Source organism: Lutra lutra, chromosome 17 (assembly GCF_902655055.1).
Source record: "Lutra lutra chromosome 17, mLutLut1.2, whole genome shotgun sequence".
In the NCBI taxonomy this organism is placed as follows: domain Eukaryota; kingdom Metazoa; phylum Chordata; class Mammalia; order Carnivora; family Mustelidae; genus Lutra; species Lutra lutra.
In genome coordinates, this window is record NC_062294.1 from 5,654,393 (window position 1) to 5,674,734 (window position 20,342).

At 47.1% G+C, this 20,342-nt stretch overlaps 1 protein-coding gene across 4 annotated transcripts in view; it reads right to left on the bottom strand.

Annotated features, from left to right (window-relative positions):
* The window catches only part of CDH13 (cadherin 13), a 980,849-nt gene extending 961,789 nt beyond the window's left edge, over nt 1-19,060 (bottom strand). Inside the window, exons 1-2 of one of the 4 annotated variants that reach the window (XM_047710889.1) lie at nt 18,797-19,060; nt 8,506-8,615 (exon numbers count right to left, since the gene is read on the bottom strand). In XM_047710889.1, coding sequence (XP_047566845.1) covers nt 8,506-8,615; nt 18,797-18,841 — 155 coding nt within the window. In that variant the 5' untranslated portion in view covers nt 18,842-19,060. The remainder of the gene's footprint in view (nt 1-8,505; nt 8,616-18,796) is intronic. The other 3 variants (XM_047710890.1, XM_047710891.1, XM_047710892.1) reach the window with 3 other exon arrangements.
* Nucleotides 19,061-20,342: the final 1,282 nt, after the last annotated feature.

The following is a 20,342-nucleotide window of genomic DNA, read 5'->3' on the forward strand; positions in this document are numbered from 1 at the left end:
CTTAGGAGAGTCGGGCGCATGGCAAATAATCAACACATGTTGATTATTGTTATCGTCCTCAATTCAGGCAATCACCTATAATGCAGGAATGTTATTTCTATGTGTCTTTTTGTATGCCTAGCTCTGTTTCTTTAACTTCTCAGATGTAGATTCCTGGCCCAAAGGGGATCACTGTTTTTATGCCCTTGGATCCTGCCTACAGCGGATGCTAAGAGCTTCCCACCTACCCCCCAAGCCCATATCCCTCTGGCCTTTCCGTTAAAGGGCTGGCCCCATTTCCAGCTGAAAAACTCCACACCTCTTTGCTGATGGCTTTCTCTGGGGCCAGAGTCCATACCCAGAAGTCCAGTGGTGCTTAAAATCAATGCCACAAGGAACAGCCCCAAACAATGCCCACCCAGATTTGTGGCATAGAGTTGGAGCTCCCATGTCCCTCAGGTGGGACAACTCTGATGTGTCCTGTAATGGCTCCTAAGGATCCCAAGGGGAATTAGGTCCAAGCAGCCACAGTAGCAACAGGCTGAATAAGACACTTGCCTCCCCTGCTTCACTTCCCCACCCCCACAGCTTTCCCTGGATCACCTCCCAGATGAATTAACTGCACTCAAATCCTTTCAGAATCTGCTCTTGGGGGAACTAAGACAGACCGTGATACTACAGACAAATGGCTAACAACCATCATATGCTAAATCCAGTCTAGTCACCTCCTCAGAGAACCAGCTGCCATTTCCCAAGGGTTTATCATTTGCTCAGCCAGGATTTTACAGGGTCGACTGGAATCCCCGTGCCAGCTCTATCAGGTAGACTTCATGGCCCTCATTTCATAGATCTGAAAGCTGAGGCACAGAGATGTTAAGCCACTTGCCCATGGCCACACAGACCTCCAGGGGCAGAGCTGAAGTCCGAACCAATTCAGCTTCCCCCAAGGCCTGGGGTCCTAACCACCAGGGGTTACTGCCAGGCACTGCCCTGTAGCAGTAGTGAGATCTTTTGGCTAAAATAACACCGATACTAATAATAGCTGCCATCTCTGTAGCCCTGATCCAGTTTCACACCGTGTTCACATTTATTGTCACCCAGAACAGCCTCCTTGTTCCCTCTGAATATGCTATGAGTACTTTTGCCTCAAACTGAACTCATGCTTCCCTCCAGCGTATAACACCCACCCCCTTCCTTCTCTATTTCTCCCCCCTTTGGTCTTTTTTTTTTTTTAAGATTTTTTTTTTTTTTAATTTATTTCTTTGACAGAGACCGATCAGAAGTAGGTAGAGAGGAAGGCAGAGAGAGGAGGAAGCAGGCTCCCTGCTGAGCAGAGAGCCCGATGCGGGGCTCAATCCCAGGACCCTGAGATCATGACCTGAGCTGAAGGCAGAGGCTTTAACCCACTGAGCCACCCAGGCGCCCCTCCCCCCTTTGGTCTTGATCCCACACCATTTTCATCTTACTCTGCCTGTATCTTCTACTGACATCCTGACTCTCCCTCTGACTCAGTTTCCTCATCGGTACATGTGGACGATGGTCAGTCCCATCTACTAAGATTGAATGAAAGCATGTAGCACAGCAAATGCTTAATCAAGGATAGTTACCAGATGGCATCTCCATAATCAACTGGACCTACAGAATTTCTCCTCCCACCACCTCCTGGACCTCAGCTGACTCTTCCATTTCTTTGCCCCACATTTCCCAGACCATGTCAGGTCAGGCAGCACTAGTAAATTAAAAATCATGTGTAAGGAATCAGAAAAACATTACCCAAAGCTTGTAAACATGGCCAAAATGACTGATGGAAACCCTCTGAATATCACTCAGGGACAGAGGTCACCGGCAGATGTCTAGGGGCATGTTCATAGTTCATCTTGTTGTTTGCTCTTGAAGGAAGTCCCCAGACTTGGTGAACTTCCCAATTACTTGCCAATTTTTGTCCAGTAGAAACAAAAATAATTTGTCTAATGGAACAGATAACCCCCAAGGTTTAGGCATGTGGCACATTAACTGTGGGTTTTTTTTTTTTCCCCTAACTCAGGAATCTCATCCTAATATTTCTTTGTCAAATTGCTCAGAAATACCCTTAGCTTCTTAAAGCCCTTTGAGACCATCATAGCATCTTATGAGTTTCCTCATAAGTTAATGAATTAATGTTTGCATTTACCAGAGAGTCACGGTTTTACCTTCTGAAAAATTATACACAGATAGTAACTTGCTACTCGTTTTCTTTTCACAGAGCCAACTTTGGATTGTGGCTTCTAGAGTGGGATGGGGTAGAGACAGCCATTCCTGTCTGTGCTGGGTGAGCTCAAAGCTCTGCAGTGAGACCCGGTGTCCTCACACTTACTCCACTGACATTTGGGTTGGGACAATTCTTCATGGTGGGGGCTGTCCTGTGTACTGTAGGATGTTGAACAGCATCCCTGGCCTCTACCTACCGAACGCCCATAGCTCCTTCTCCCCCACTTGTGACACATTTATCCTGTGCGTCTCCATCTCATGATTCACTCCATTCAAGAGTTCCCTTAGCCCTGGGAATTTAGGAAGAGCATTGGGAATGCAGCCTTGGGGAACCCCTCTCTGAAACTCAAATGCACAATAAAGTCTCAGAGATGTTCAGTTGTGAAAAACAAAACACAACCTGCTTCGTTTCTATGGGTAAGTCCAGGGTTTCCCAAAATATTAGCTAAAGCAACCTATTTTTTCCAGAACCTTTATTAACATCTCATGGAACCAGTACTCCTTCGGAATCTACTTTGCCAAACACGTTGGAAAATCATACACTCATGTGGATGTGTGTAATCACCTGTTGCTACCTGGGAGGGCTTTACAAATCTAGGTGGCCCAGCACTCTTTGCTACCCCAAGACCAGCCACCTGGGAAGCCAGATCTCAGCCAGAACGCTTTCAATCCTAGCTCCTGCCCCAGCTATGTTGCAGCTGCTCTTCCAGACTGGAGACCCGGGAAGATATTTATAGTCCCTCAGCTTTGTCTTTATAAATCCTCACCCTCCAGTACCACAAACAGGCATCCTGGGGCCGGATCCAGGGGCAAGCCCTGCTGCCCCTTCCTGCTGTGCTGTGCTTGGCTAATGGCTTCATCACTCTGCATTTTAAAAATGAAAGACAAGAACAAATCATCAACACAAGAGTGAAGGCACAGGGGCGCCTCGGTGGCTCAGTGGGTTAAAGCCTCTGCCTTCGGCCCAGGTCATGATCCCAGGGTCCTGGGATCAAGCCCCACATCGGGCTGTCTGCTCCGCAGGGAGCCTGCTTCATCTTCTCTCTCTCTCTCTGCCTGCCTCTCTGCCTACTTGTGATCTCTGTCTGTCAAATAAATAAATAAAATCTTTAAAAAAAAAAAAGAGTGAAGGCACAGAGGAATAAATCTCATGTTTACAGAGCTTGGGAATCAAAGGTATCTGGTGGGGGAAGCAGGTGCTGAAGGGGGAGTCTTTCTGGTGGGGGTGAGGGCCTTGATTTGGAGGTGCCAAGGGCCAAGTGTAAGAGCAAAAAGCTCCCTCCCCTGCCTTAGACCTCAGCTTCCTTTTCATTGCCAGGCCATGAAGTCTTCATCTGAACCAGCCAAGGGGGGCCAAACATTCTTGTTAGTTTGGATGAATCCTTTCAGCAATCTGGTATCAACTTGAGTACAATGACAATTAGCGTCTCAAAGAGTTCTCTTCCCCTCTTCCACTTCCTTCTCTCCCAGGTCCTGAGCCACTTAAGCTTACTAGTTTTTAGAAGTCAGCCACACTAATACACCCTCTAACACACACTAAGACCCTGTGGTCTCTGGGCCTTGGTGCCAATACCCTACACCAGACCCATCTGGGCCAGAGAGGAATAATAACCAGGGAGCAAAGAAGGATCTTAATCCACTTTGCAAACCTGCAAAAGAGAAGTGAAGAACCACTGCCTCATTTCTGATGAAATAGACGAAATGATGAAATAGATGAATAGATGATGAAAAAACCTATAGCTCTAGTCCACTAGTGTTGCTTTTAATTAATAAAATGTATGAAATTTAAAAAAAAGAGCCGGGGGGGGGTAGGGAAATGAGGTGACCTGGTGATGGGTATTAAGGAGGGCACATGATGTGATGAGCATTGGGTGTTACATGCAACTAATGAATCGTTGAAAACTACATCAAAAACTAATGAAGATCAGGAGGGACTAGCTTTATGTATAAATATTCAAATTTTAAAAAGGAAAATGTATATATTATTTCATCATTAGAATTAATTTTAAAAACAAAAAAAATGACATACTATATGTTGGCTAAAGGAACATAAAAAAAATGGACTCATTTAATAATTAAAAAAAATATATGTGAAAACCATTATGCTTCAGGCCCAGAACTGCCTGGGTCACTTGCCAGCCCCAAGTTCCTCCGTATACACCTGCCTTGGTTTTCTGATCACTGAAATGAGGTTGGATGATAGGGCCCTTCTGAGGAATAGTAGGGTTAGTGTAAGGCAAGAGAGTAGAAAGCCACTAGCACTTACTGAGTGCCTGTAGGAGGGCTCAGGATGGCCACAAGAGCCCTGAGGTTGGACCGCCTAGGTTGGCTTGCTTTTCTGTTGAATAACAGCTCTATTGAGATAACAGCCACATACTATAAGGTTCACCCTGTTAAAGTATGCACTTCTGTGGTTTTTAGTATATTCACACACTGTGCCGCTATCATCACTGTCTCATTCCAGAACATTTCCATCACTCCCCCCAAAAAAATCCCATGCCCATTAGCAGTCACTGTCCATTCCCTACTCCTCCCACCCAGGACCCTAGTCAATCACTACTCTACTTTCTATCAGTATGGATTTGCTTGTGCTGGACAATCCTTTCCATTTCATGGAATCATACAACATGTGGCCTTTGAGACTGCCTAAGTTTGAATCTCAGCCCCAGAGCTCAAAATCTGTGTGACCTTTATCCAGTTCTCCTGGAATTTCCCCATCTGTGAAATGGAATTAAAATCATAGTAGATACACCATAGAGTCTTTAGAAGGATTAAAAATACTAATTAGTACATCTAAAGAACTCACACAGGGCCTAGTTCATAGTAAGCACTACTTAAGTGTTAATCTCTGGTACTGCTACTACTACTATTATTGTATGCTGTTCCTCTGCCCCAAAGCATGTGGCTGGTGGTGGGAACCCAAAAGATGAACAGAGCACAAAGAACACAGCTCTTGTCCTCCCCAGCACACAGCCTGGTGGGGATCATATGATTAAGAAACCCCAGCTTGAATGAATACAGTAAAGTCCTATCATATGCACATTTAACTAATGGAAATCCGGCTCTTCCAGCAAAAAGAGAAGGAAAAAGAACAATTTAAACACTGCAGTTAAATTCTGTAAAATTATATCTTCCTATAGTCTTTATTATGCACTGTCCATTACGGCATGCATTATACGTTGTCACATATTGATTACAGTACAGGGATGCGTATGCAAAACCACACACACGGCAATTTAACGGGCAACTTAAGATATTTCAAGGTTAATGACAACTCTGTGTTTGTCTTCAACCTTGACTTTATAATCTAACCCCTGAGTAAAATGCAACTCTATTGTGTGTCGACAACAGTAGCCATTCAGAATGATTTCAGACTAACTAAAACAACCAACAAGTCGTTGGCTGAGGTGGTCTTCAGTGGGTTCCAGTTGGTCAACACCCATTCGCCGAGCACAACTTCTGCCCTCCACAAGCTCACGGTCTCGTTGTGAAAATAAACCATAAAAGCATCATCACAAGAGGTAGGTGAGTGGCAGAATGGGGTTTAATAAACAGATGGAAATAATCTCTTGCCATATATTAGTTGATAAGACAGACAGATAGATACCAGAAGGACTGCTTTCCACAGAACTCACCATAAGACACACATATCTGCACGTTTGTTTGTACTGTCTCTCCCCCAACCAGTACAGAAGCTGGCCAGGTTAGGGACTTTGCGTACATTGCTTGTATCTGTATTCCCAATGCTGAGAAGAGTGTTGAGAACTCAGTGGGGGGTCGGTAAGATTTGTTGGTGAACGACTGAATGAGGGTAACTATTTAGACAACCTCCACTTTTTCCCATCTCACATCCCCCAAACACCCACAGTCTGTTCCTCCAACCTCAACCCGCTCATTCCTTAACTGTTTGTAAGTAGTGGGAATATATCCATGTCAAAGATGAGGCCCATGGTAGCATTCCAGGGCTTTGGCATACTGGTACCATCTAGTGGGAAAGAGAGTATTTGCACGTAGGTGCTAAACCAAACTCATTGGGTTTAAAAAAAAAAAAAACACAACAAAAAAACCCACAACCATAACCCTTTTCTTTAAGATAAGATCTACTGAGAAAGTTTCCGGTAACGTATAACAGAGGCAACTGGAATGTCTTCTAAACTCATGCCCTACTCGGCGTATACTGCCAGCCCAAGCACCTGTCACGGCTCTCCATTTTCCTGCTCAGGACTTTCCCAAATCCATGGTGATTCCTCCAGAGCCGCAAAGGCTCATCAGGGAAGCACAGAGAAATTAATGGTGCCAGGGGCCACCCTCAACCAATGGAAGATGGGCCCAGCGGACACACACCTCAGTGTCCTATCCAGCAAAGGGACTCTTCAGAAGCAAGTTTTACACCATTCTTCTGAGGGGCCCTAGCGGTAATGAGCCCCAGCTGCCCATGACAGTAACCAGCTCAATGACATGCTCTTTGCTGGCTTTCCTTCTTTCTTTCTTGTTACTCACTTCTGTGTCTTAGAATTATCTCTCAGATTAGCTCCCTGCCTCCAAGCCTATATCCCCAACACTGTTTGGAGGAATACAGCCTAAGGTACAGTGTTTAACACCAATACACCTTTGGGTGGCAAGGAAGCCTTAAAAATTGTAGTCCGTGGGGCGCCTGGGTGGCTCAGTGGGTTAAGCCGCTGCCTTCGGCTCAGGTCATGATCCCAGGTCCTGGGTTCGAGCCCCACATCAGGCTTTCTGCTCAGCAGGGAGCCTGCTTCCTCCTCTCTCTCTGCCTGCCTCTCTGCTTACTTGTGATTTCTCTCTGTCAAATAAATAAATAAAATCTTTAAAAAAAAAAACTCTTAAAAAAAAATTGTAGTCCGGAAAATTACTATAAAAGCTAAATTATATATTTTAGTAGTTGTCTCAGAATTATGTTCCTTAATCTTTACCTTGATCAAGGTTAACCTGGAATAATCCCATGATACTGTCTTCCCAAAGAAGTATCACATTCTCATGGTAACGGCAGCCCAAAGAAAACGTCTGGTTCTGCTCTCTGGCCTTGACCCTATCCCATTTTGAACAACTGGTGAGGTGGCTGATGGTTTTGATCAGAGGCTGACGAAGTACAACCCGAGGGCCACATCCAGCTCTGCCTGTTTTTCTAAATAAAGGTTTATTGGAACAAAACCCAGCCCACTTGTTCACAAATTATGTGTGGCTGTTTTCATGCTACATTGATAGTGTTGAGTAACTGCAAAGAGACATATATTTATCCTACAGATATATATTTATTCTCTACAGAAAAAGATTACCTACCTGCACTTTAAATCATTGGTTGCCACACTTATGGAGTCCCAAAAGCAAAATTTCAAGAAAAACAAAACATGGAGAATAGACAAAGTTTTGCCAACAACACTTCCCCACTCTATTTACCCTGATAAATAGAAGACAAAAATGAGATAGGCAGTTAGTTCATTAACTTTTTACAAACAATAGGACATTTCATCCCTAAAAAGTAGAAAGGTCATTGCATCAGAACAATGAATTTTCTATCCCAAGAGAGGGCTGCAGATAAACTCAGAACAACTGCCTATCCCATTTTAATTGTTTTACAGCACCATCACGACCCAAAATTATTGTACTTCCTTATTTTTGCTGTTTACTGTCTTTCTCCCCCATTAAAACGTAGACTCGTTGAGGACAGTGATCACGGCTGCACACCCAGTGTCCATGAGGACAATGATCACGGCTGCCCACCCAGTGTAAAGCACCATGCTTCAGATACATGGTCGATCAGTCACTATTTGTTCAATGAATGACTGAGACACGAAATGTGCAGATTGGGGTGCACAGGTGCAAATGTCCTGAGAGAGGCAGAAATGGGAAGCCACCATGCGGAGCGGTAAGGACTGGATCAAAGGGGGGAGTGTGCATATCCACCATAGGGGATATCCAGCACAGGGGACTCTGTGAGCACGCCCCGCTCTGCTCTGTCGCCAGGGGTAAGATAGTGCCAGGCACACGAAAGGCATTCAACAAATGTTCATGGAATCAATGGCCAGCCTGACTAAAGGCACTTAAATTGAATTAAAAAGGGGGGGATCAAAAAGAAAACTCTTTTGGTAAAACAAGCTGTGTATTTCTCATTTTCTCTGGACTAAGGAAAACGTTACTGTAGACATTAGCACTCAGGATACAGTGGAGCTCCTTGGGACCTGGGGAGGAATGCCATCCAGGCTTAGAGCTTAGCGGCAGGCAGGAGACTGCCAGCAAATTTCCTCCTAGGGAACTGACCTGCGCTGGACCCTGCCGAGGAGCCACACCCCAACGGAGTCGCCTGGCTGTCTTCCCGCGCTGGCTGTTCTTGCTGGGGGAAGCATGCGGTATGGGTGGGTCATCTGCCCCTGGTAGAAAACAAGGACTTGGTGATAATGCAAATAACCCCGGGCTACCCCAGTTTGCAGCCATTAAGCCAGACAGCAGACCCAGGTCCCAGGCCCACTTTTCGATACCAGGAATTCAAAAATGGGATGACTACATGAGCCATTTTGATTCCAGGAGAATCAGAAAACAAAACAATCAAAGGAGAAAATCCTTACATCGTTTGGGGGGAAGCTTTTATACATGAATAAAATATTCATGTGCCCATGCACAGGAATCAGAAACGATGGGATCAATCAAGCCCTGGTCCCAGTTCTTAGTGGCTGGCTGGCCTGAGGCAAATGACTCAACCACTCTGAACTTCTTCTCATGGTGTATAAAATGAAGATAAGAACAGTTGTCCCTAAGGGTTGCAATGAAGATTGGACATGATGTATGCAAGTGGCACATAGCAATAAATTGTACAGTAAATTTGCTACATGTATTTTGATACATTTTAAATCAGAATCGTAAGTGCTCATAGTACTGACATGTACACCCACACACGCACTGCCCTGATAAAGCCTCTGGGGAAACAGTTGCTGAGAAGATATATCTAGAAGAAGAGATCCCACCCGATCAAGTGATTTTATGAGGCATGAAATCTTTAGGGGAAGGATCTTTCGGGAGCCACCAATATGAGAATTGGCAAATCCTTCCCCAGAGGGCAAACTTTATTGTTTTTAATGTCCATGCATTTTAAATACATAAGCATTTTTTCCCTTCTGAGTTAGAAAGATGATCAGGGCCAAGGCCTCCCCAGTACCTGAGAGCTACAAGTTCCCTTGGAGCGCAGCGTGTGGAAGTGAATACAACCAACGTTCCCTTAGCATCCAGCATTTGCCGATCATGGATGAAGTCAAAGCATATGCTTATTTAAGCAAAACCCTGCTGGGCAGGTATAAGTGTTCTCTCTCCTCATTCAGACACAGGAGGAAAAAGAAGAGGAAAGGCAGCGTGCAAATGGCCAGGGCTCAAACTGACTTGCTAAAGCCTCAGAAGTCTCCCTAACTGTCCTAAGCCATCTGAGATGCTTGTTGCTCTGAGCCCTCGAGGACCTCAGGCCCTCATTCACCCCCAGCACCTTCCCTATTCAGGACCAGGTATGTATTCGTCTCTGAATTCCAAGACAGCAGCATTCTTGGCACTGGGTAGAGTTTAGTAATCATGGGAGGAAAGGAGAAAAGACGGATGGAAGGGGTGGGAGGAGGAAGGGAAAGGTGAAGGAACGGGAGGGAAGGTGGAGCCATCAGTCCTGCAGTGCTGTTTTAGTCCCTGTTGTTTCCTATGGTAACAATTACCAAGTTCGTATTATGTCAGCTGTTTATTTTCTTGTGTTTTTTTTTTTTAAAGATTTTATTAATTTATTTATTTGAGAGAGAGAGAGCATGGGGGGTGGCGGGCAGAGGGAGAGGGAGAAGCAGCTTCCCTGCTGAGCAGGGAGCCTAATGTGGGCTCATCCCAGGGTCCTGGGTGAGGACTGACTGAGCCACCCAGGTGCCCCACAAAATATATTTTCTTGTTTCTTAATGGCTGCCCTGGGTAGATGGCAAGCCCCATGAGAACAGGTCTCTATGTGTGTGTTGCTTACCTATAAATTCTCTACATGCCTCAGTAAATGCAGACACCTGAGCACCCCTCGCCTTCTGAGGATAACTTGCCTGTGCCACTTCTTCTTTTTAAAGAGAAGCCGGTTGTTAAACATTTACCAACATTCCACTTCCTGGCACCATGGGGAAGATTCTGCTACTCCACCTGGAAACCTAAGAGTCGCTGAGGCCATATCCGACATGCTGAAATGAGGACTTGTTAACATTTGCAAAGTGACTGAAGAAAGTAGTAGATCATTATTTGCTTCATGTAAGAAATATTTCTAGTGCTGCTGATTGAATGTTCAAGAAACGATTAAAGGGCTTGCCAATGTTTCTCCCAAATATCTTTTGCATGAAAAGCCTCAGAGATTGGTTAATTATAGAGGCTATGCATCAGTCTCTCTAGACAAGGGCATTTCCAAGCCCCCACGGTGCCCATCCCAGATGCAAACACGCATTGGATCTGTGGGCAGTAGTGTCGCTGGGGTCTGGGACGCCTCTCCTGAGGGGCATTACTGCAGCCTGGCTGACACCCCCAGGGAAACGGCCCTCGGGCCCTGTTTATAACGTCGAACACCTGGGTTCCTCATTCAGGCAACTGACAGGAAGCTGCCAGTTGACAGAGTCAGAACTCAAGGTTGCTCCTTAACCCCTCCCTGGCCCTTGCTCTGCCATCTCCCAGCCCTACCAGGTTCTGCCCTAAATGTCTCTGGCATGCTTGGAGCGGTGCATCTCTTTCCCTCGTCTGCACTGCCACTCCCAGGATCTCAGGCCTGGACTGGCTTCTCCCCTCTGCTCGTACCCAGCATCAGTCCATCTGCTACACTGCAGCCAGGGTGACCTTTCCAAAATGGAAATCTGACCTTGTCACAGGACACCCTCCCCCTGTTACTTTCAATGGCTGCCCATTGCTCTAAGACAAACACCAAAATCCCTGTGGTGGCAGCCAAAGCCGCAGTGGCTCTGGCACCACTCAGCAGCTCCTGGGATCATCCTCCTTCAGCTAAGCAGTATTCCCCCCCCCCACACACACACAGAGACTTCCCCCAGGCTGTGCCTTCTTCCTGGAATGCTTTTCCCTGCCTACACCTTCCGGTGGTCTATTGTCAGTAAACCTCACTACTCCTCCAGACTGTGGCTCAAATATCAGGCTATGAAGGAAGGCTCGCAGGACCTTCATCTGAAGCTGATGCCTTTCCATATTCATTTGTTCTTTCATTCGTTTGTTCATTCATTCATTCATTCATTCATTCATGTTTGCTGAAGGCCTACTGCACACCAACACTGTTCTAGGCCCTGCGGATGCAGGAGCAAACCGATCAGACAGTAGTATGTGCTTTAAGCGAGCTTATATTTCAGTGGAGAAGAAAGCAAGGCACAGATGAGCAAAACACACTAGTCAGCACACCTCACACAACTGAATTTTCATAGCAGTCCCTTGTTTTGAATTATTCCTGAACGGACAGTGACCTCCCCTGCTAGGGGCTCTCTCAGGATCGGAGCTCCCAAGAGAGCAGAGACTAGGTCAGCCTCACGAGTAGCTGTAACCCGAGCAGGTGGTCAGTCCTCCTCGGACATCACAGGTATTGATGGACCCCACTTAGTCCCCAGGTGAATCTCCCTGAAGTTAAGTTACTAGAGTACTTGGGGCTTAGGAGGGACAGCGCCTAATGAATGAATCTCTATCACCTCCCTGCCCTTAGGGAAGATTTCCTGCAGCCCCTCTGGCTATAATTCTGAGTCAGAGCAGGAGTCAGCAAACTTTTTTCTGTAAAGGGCCAAATAGTAAATATTTTAGGCTTAGTGGGCCATATGGTGTCAACCCTATTGTTATAGTACAAGCTCAGCCATAGATAATTATATAAATGAATGGGCCTGGCTATGGTCCAATAAAACTATTTAGAAAAACAGTCTTCAGGCAAGAATTGGCCCAGAGGCCACAGTTTGCAACCCCAGAGTTAGATGTTCCCAGATGACCAGAGCTTATGGCATTTGAAGGCAGAGCCTGTGTAGCCTGAGACAGCTCTGGGTTCTGCTGCTAGGATCCGGCCACTTTCTGCAGGTCCTACATTAGTAGACAGGGAGATGACCACAGAAGCTCAAGTTTGGGCATTTGCAGGTACCATCTCATACAGCACATGGAAAAGCAGTTCCCTGTCACCCCGAGAGGAAAGAGACTTTGGCCTGGAGGCCGCATAAGGCAGGGATGGAAGCTGCCACATTCCTTGCAGGGTCCCCAGGCTCCTCCAGAGGCTGAGCTCATTTCCTGGCCCTGCCCAGGCATGTGGCAGGGCTGCTCTCAGCTGAGCAGCTGCCGCCCTGCACCCCAGCCCGGCCTACACTCAGCTGGGAGACACAGGGGCTTTGTGCTTCTGGAACAGATTGGGTGACGCTTGCCGGGGCCTTTGAAATGAGACATGACATGTCAAAACGTGCCCATTGCTAATGCTAATTTTCAGGAATTTGACTTCTGTTGGCAAGTGACAGAGAAAAAACAATCACTTTTTTTTTTTTTCTGGTATGTGTGCGTAATTATGTTTACCCTGATCTTTGGGATCTGAGGCTATAGAAACAAGTGATCTGAGGCTTACCTATTGGTAGGGGCTCGATGGGCGGATTAATCTAGTATTTGTGGAGGCAGAGGACATTAATTCTAGCATTAACACTCTGTGAAGACCATGCTGGGTGTTAACTGTTCAGAGCAGTTGTAAGAACATCACACGAATTCCAGTTGGTGGTAGAGGTAACAATGTCCCGTGTATATAAAAGTACTCCAGGCAACAAAGCTATGGAGCTAACACTACCCTGAAGTTGTAAATGCTCTGAGAGCTAACTCAGTGCTCCCGGAGTCCCCTGCAGGGCTGAGGACGAGACGTTATTGTGAAGTTCTGATGACACTCACTTTGCTGGTGAGCAACACTGTGGGAATGACAATGCCCAGACTGTCGCTGTACTCCAAGGGTACTGATGCTCTCAGTATAACACGTGGCACAGTGCACTGGGGCCTACCTATTATCCAGTACTCCCAGAGCCCCGTGACTGCCATGTTTAGGGTGCACCAACCCTCTGGTGTACCCACGTCGGCTTTACTCAAAGCTACAGTGTGTCACTTCTCTGGGTGTAACTATTACTCATGGAACAATGATCTGTGTGTCTCAGTGCTCCGGGCACTCCTGGTCACCCAGTGGCACTCTCGGCAGTAGCAATGTTCTCAGGACAGAGATGTGGATCCCCTCGACCATGTTCTTCCAAAGCAAGTCTCAATCCAGTTCAAGCACAGTGATCAGAAAGAGGCTTGTCCCTTCCTTTTCAAGTAGCCTATCACTAAAAACTTGACTGTATCAATTTAATTAAGCCTCAAAATTTGTGAAAGCAGAAGTTCCCAGCACAAATGGCTATGGGGCAAGTGGGTAAAGATGAGTTTAGCTGGTTGGATGAATAGTGGGGACTGGTAGGGACTGTGGCAATTTACAGAGCCATGTCCTTCCTAAAGGGGGCAGTAAGCCCTCTCTGCTCTACCGAAATGTGGCCAAGTGGGAATGAAGCCCTGGGAGTGCCCAACCTTCTGACATTTCAGGAAATGCAAGAAACCTGTTTTTTTGTTTTTTAATTTATAATTTCCCACTTTTCAAAACATTTTACCAAATAAGATACATCCATGAGCTACATTTGGCCTGCGGCTGCATCTTTACCACCTCTGCCCAGAAGCCAGAGTTGCAGAATTGGGATGGATGAGTTTTAGCCCCACCAAGCAGATATCTCAAGGTTCAACCTGCTAAGTCAAAGGGTGACCCATTCACTAACTTGAGCCCTGGCTCAGTCTGTGTTTCAAGTCTGAAATGTCATTTCTTCTCCTCCCTTAGCCTGCCCTTCACTGTTTCTCTCAGTAGAGAAGGAAATTGCTTTCGACCCTAACCCAGCATAAAGTCACTACTTAGTGCCTAATGAAGGGGATCCTATGGTCCAGCCCATCATCATTTGCACTGTCTGCTCAAGGAGGCATAGTCAGGCCTGGGATCCCTGGGAAGCTACAGAGGAGACAGGCAGCAGGGGACTGTATTGGCAGCAACCTTCAAGAGGGTCAGACTCTCTTAGGCATGTGGGCACCCTTGCCCACAGCTAAGTGGAAACAATGCCAAAACCACTGGTCACTTGATTTGATTCTGCCCAACTGATTATTGTAATTGGATGACAGACATATTTCCCTCTCCTTTTCAACTGGTGATGGAGGGTGAGCGAATCTGGCTCATGAGTCATTCTTCTGGGTAGTTACCTAATGGGGAAGATTATCTCCTTTCACAGGCGAGCTGTGCCTGCCTTTTGGCTGCCTAAAGAGTAAAACCAGGTCCAAACAAAATCAAATGCCAGGAAATTTCAGAACTTCCCCACATCTCATATGGCATTGTCTACAAAGGTCTTTCAAATGTTCCCTGCTCTATTACTCGGAGAGGATACACAGTTGCAGAATAAGACAGAAAAGAAACAACTACAATAGGGAATAAAGGAGGAAAGAAAAGACGGAAGATACTCAGAGCAAAATGGCAGGACTTCTCCCTGGGGGAGCTTGGAGCAAATAATCGGGAATGAGGAAACTAACTGGATTTTGATGGAACTACTACTACACTGAAGTTCTTTAAAATATAGAAGCTGTAGATTCAGAATTTTGTAATGCTGTGAATGGAGCCCTCTTCTGGAGAAATTTTTCAACAGGTATTGAAACAAGATCAAAACACACAGAGATGGACCTATACAGGCACAAAGAAATAGGAAACACTGTGGCTATGTAGATGATGGGACTGTAACGGAACCCAGAGTTTGCCATTTTCCTTCCCTTCCACCTCAAAGAAATTAACTGGACTCTCCAAGCAACTGTCTTTTTGGAAGGAGGGAAGGAGAGAAGGATATTCTCAAGAACCTAGCTGTACTCTCACCTAAACAGTGACACTCAGGCTGAGAGTGAGTGTTCCCATGCAGATGCTGATACTCTGTATACTGTTACTGGGTACATTGGTTTGCTGGGCAATTCCACTGTCACACATAGGAGATACTTCTAGAAGGAAATAGGTTTTATTTAATGGAAAACCCAAGGGCTAAAGATAGAAAAGGAGAGAAGGGAGGGAGGCAGAGCAGAAGAGATTAGCTAAGATGACTGTTGGGCTTTTAATATAGACTGTGGCATTACATAAACCCCAGATCACATATTCAGCCTTGCAGTTTATTAAATCTCTTTGGGGACTTGCTAAAAAAATGGTTCAGACATGTGAACTCTGCCACTTTGATTCTTTTCACAACTTATGTCTCTGTTTCCCCAATGCTTTTGAAATCTTACCGGCTGTCACATGTTGAAGCCATCCCAGGGCAGGGGTGCTCTGCCACTCCCATAGTCTTTTCTCCTTATCAGAACCGTTCTCCAAATAAACACTGCCCTTAAGATATAATAAATGATGTTTCGGGGGTACTAAAAAAAACACTGATTCTCATTTGAAGTCCTGAAAATCAAGATTCTGACCCCAACAAAGAACTCCCCATTTTAAATCAACATCTCAGAATTCTGTGGAACATTTTTGCTCACTCCAAGTAACTGCTCTCTAAACCTGAACCACTCCCTAAAATCCTAATTCTTGGGGGATTACTCATTCATTGTTAGAACTTTTGGCTATTTGTAAGCGATACCCAAATGGGGGTGTGGGGTGGGAATCATATTTACAGTGTAATTTCTATGTTGGGACTCTTTAATCTGTTCCGCATTCATTATTTATCATAGCTAAATGCCAGAGGCCACTTCTGGGACAGCCTTTCCCAAAACACCCCAGGGGAGAAGAGAGGTGACTGTTCCTTGACTTTGCCAGCTTCCAACCATTGTTGTTTAGAATTCTTCCTCCCCCTTCCAAAATGCCTTCAAACAGCAACCAGCCAATAAACTTCGAGATTGATGGCTTCCAAAGCCGGACCCAGAGTATTACAACTGCAGTGGAAAAACACATACATGCTTGCCTGAACAGCACTTAGGACCAAGTGACTAATTTGCTATATTACATTGTTTTTCCCTTTCCTCTGTTTTCTCTCTGCCTTGAAAAAGTTTTGGTTTTGCCTGTTGACTCAAAAGCTCCAAGACTTTCTCCACTTCTCACTATGACATACAGAGCTGTGTGCACTTGAATCTCTTGCCGATCAAGTGAACTGCACCAAAACGATTTCTCTGCAAGGTGCTGTTGCAACCGGGATATCAATTAGTGTCCTAATGTGGACATTTGCTCTGATTCTGCATAACAATCTAAGAGAGAAATAAGCCTCAGAGACGAGGCAATTCAGTTCCCGGTAGAACCTCTGCTCCCCCATGCTAAGGAACTGAGTGAGCTAACAGCCTTCAGACCCACCTGTGCCATCTGGGCCCGAGGAGAGAAGACACACCAGTTGCTTTACAAAAGGTATCAAGTGAGAAGTCCCGCATGCACCGAGATTGCTGGGTGCTGCCATGTGGTCCGCCTTGCTCAAAGGGATGTGTAACTTTGGCAAGCCCTGGAATCCTAACTGAGGTCTAAGCATGTTGAGAGAGAGAAAAGGACTGTAAAGTCCCCGGGAAGGGCTGTGGTAAGTGCTCCCAGATGCTAATGGTTCCCAGTGTGCCAACCCTCATGATAAATGCATTATCTAGGACATCCTGTTGAATGCAATTAATCTACCTGGCAATCCCAGGAAGGTGATAAGATTATTTTACAGTGGAAAATCAGAAAGCTCAGAGATATTCAACAACTTGCCCAGGGTGGTACGACCAGCAAAGGGCAGAGAGAATCTGTCTGAATCAGAGGCATACTCTGAACCACCCTACTAAATGGGGATATATATACATGTATACAGCCTCAGGGACAGTCAGACTCCAGAAGTCTGGAAAACTCATTCATGGCCAGACATAGGATTTGTGGCAGGACTTAAGGTTACAGAGACCCCCAAGACACTCAGCCAGCAAAGCCCCAGTGTTAGAGGAGTAAAACAGCGCAGTCCTGAATGGGGGCTGTGTATCCAGGGAAGACAGAAATCCTAAGCGGGGGAGGGGCTCAGCAGTCAGGCAGGCACCTTACCCTGCCCCCAGGCACTGGCATCCACCCGCTAACTTCCACTTTACATCATTTCCATGGTCACTGTGTTCCTGGGACACTGGCCCATTTCCAAAGTCTAACCCCAACATTGATCTAGCAGTGGCCTCCCTTAGAAGGCTGCCCTCCATCTCCACATCCCAGCCAGCCCTTGACGGGGATCCTAGCTGCCTCACCACCAGCCCCCTCTCCCCACCACACACACACCCACACATGTGCCTCTTCCCTTGGCACTCAGGAGTCCTGGCCAGGAACTCAACACCCATTCCTAGCACCCAGAGACACTTCCTGTCTCCTTCTCTCCTCTGTCTGGCCCTGCCTTGATCTTACCCACCCACTTGTAGGCTGCCAGCCCAACCCCAGCCCCATAGGCTTCACGGGAGGCCGTGGGGGACTGGGTCACAGTGCTCTCAGAAACCACAGGCCCCAGAGCAGGGCTGGGCGTGCCCCTCAGCCGCCAGCACCTCGGTCTGGCCTCCTTGGAGTACTGCTTTCCTGCACACAAACTTCCCGAGATCTTCCAGATACAGAGGTGGTTGCCGGAGAACCAAGTCTCCATCGCACCCCACACCCCCACCCTCTCCCGGGTCACCGGCCCTTCCCACCGGCCCTTCCCTCCAGCCTCAGCGCTCCGAGGGTTAACAGGCAGCTGCAGCCCTGGTGGGCAAGGCTTGAACTTTTCTCTGCGCTCCGCGCCCGCCCGGGAAGACAGCAGAGGCGGCAGTCGGGGCTGGGAGCCGGAGCTACAGCTGGCTGGACAAAGGGGGCGCGGGGGGCTGGGGCCTGCGTCCTGGCAGGGGGAGTGTGGCGGGGGGACGCGCTCCGGGCCCGAGGTCGAGGAGGAAAAGAGCCCCGATGCGGGCTCGGCCAGAGCCAGAGCCTTTGAGCGACAGCAGCAGCCGCCGGGCTGCAGCATTAGGCTGGCGGGAGGCGCCTTCCAGAGCGCCGTGGGGCTGGGCGAGGGGGCCCGGGCGCCCAGGGAAGTCGGCGATGCCAAGCCGGCCTCTCCAGCCCGGCAGCCTGCAATCCGGACCGGAGCCCTGCTTCCCCGCTCGGCGCTGCGCTGGGGGGGAACCGCGACTCCTTTGAGTCGCCTCCAACTGAGTCTTTCTCCAATGCATGAGCCTCCGGAGGAGGCGAATCAAAGTTACCCCACTTGATGTAGGCGAGAATGTCGCCCCGGATTGCAAAAAAAAAAAAAAAAAAAGGGACTAGGGAGCTCTCGCCTCCTCCTCCAAACGTACACACACACACATTCACACACACACGCACACACACACACACACAACCCGGAGTAAGAAACCAGGGGCCCCCTAGGATCCCCGGGGCTGTGAATGACCTCCCTTCGAGCCCCAGGCTTCCTTCGCTGCCGCGCCCCAGAGTCCCCCGACCCCCGAAAACCCCCTCCCCCTGCCCGCGCCAGGCGATCCGAATGCAGAAATGGGGCGCGGGGTGCGCCCCGCAGCCCCTCTTCCTTACCTGGGACAGGAGAACGCACAGGAGGAGCGGAGTTCTCGGCTGCATTTTGCCCGACTAGAAGCGCCCGGCGGCGTTTTCATTCATGCACTTGGCTGCACTGAGCATATTTTCCGTGGGAGCCAGGCTTTGAGGAGAGGCTCTGCCTCACCAGCCAGCCAACTTCCCAAATAGATCAGCGGCAGCATCACGAAAGCATTGGGTAGAGGCTGATGACCAGGACCAATGGCTTTACAAGACGGATTCCTTCATAAAGCTCCCTCGTTTTGCATGGCAGATACAGGGCGAGCACCTCGCACAGAGCGAGCCCCTCGGAGGAGGCAGCCCGTTTGCTTTTTTGGACTGTTGGGGCCCAGCCTCACAAATCACGCTGGGCAACGCCAGCCGATTCCACTTTTGCAGAGAATGGAATTGCACGGGGGACTGGCGAGCACTTCCAGCCCAGTGCAAAAAGATTCTCTTTATTAAAATGTTAATAAGATCCACTTTAATTCCAATAAATCAAATAAAATGACCCCAGCAGTTCCAGCCCTTTCCACGCCTGGAAAGACTTGGCAGTGGATTTTTTTTTCTTTCTTTCTTTCTTCCTTTCTTCCTTTTTTTTTTTTTTTTTCCTTTCCTCTCCTAATGTGGCCCAAGTCATGATGGTGTTTGGTGTTTCCTAGCCATCTCACAAATCACAAAGACGACAGATCAATTCTTGCTTGTAGAAAAAAATCCATCAAGGGGCAATAGATTTTATTAACTGCTCAGGTGAGAGTATGACTGGCTGCCTATTCCACAAATGTGCATCTGGCACCAGATTTGGAGCCATGATTTAAGGAAACTTTTTTTTTTTTTCTATATGGATGTGATTTTTCAGAAGCTCCTACCAATCCCAAGGGACTGAGAATAGTCATGGCCTCTGCTCAAGGGGTTTCGTAAGTGGGGGAGCTATAGGAATGAGGGTAAGAGGGATATATAGGTCTACCTTTCCCAGTAGGAATCTAAAAATACGCAGTAAAGATCTCACTTTGTCATTTCCACGCAGCCTCCTACTAAAAAGGATTTAAGGTATTTTAAAATAAAGGCATTTGTGCAACAGAATTGATGAAACCAAAACAAAAAAATCCAGGCTGGGAGGAAAAATTCAGAAAACCAAAATGCTAAACAGAAACTCTATTATATTTGCTCTGATTTAGATCTGAGCTTCCTGGCGGCCAAAGCAATAAGAGAAACATGTAAGTTATATAGTTCTTATTATAGAAAAAGGTACACAAATATCTACTGGTGAAATTTATCCCTGGAGCTGAGCAGTAGAATACATGTATTGTAGGACATCTCATATAGCAGGACACTGAGCAATGAACCATGCTGAGATCTAGTGGATTGGGCTATATTCCCAGCACCTGGCACAGGGCCTAGAACATGGAGACAGTCATCAATGTGTGTTAAATAGATGTCTAGACCTAATCAAAGTGGCAGGGGGTGGGTGGCAGAGAGTCTGGAGCCATACTGCCTAAGCTTAACCCCCAGTTCTGTCGCAGATAAGTAAGTTACTCTCACTCTG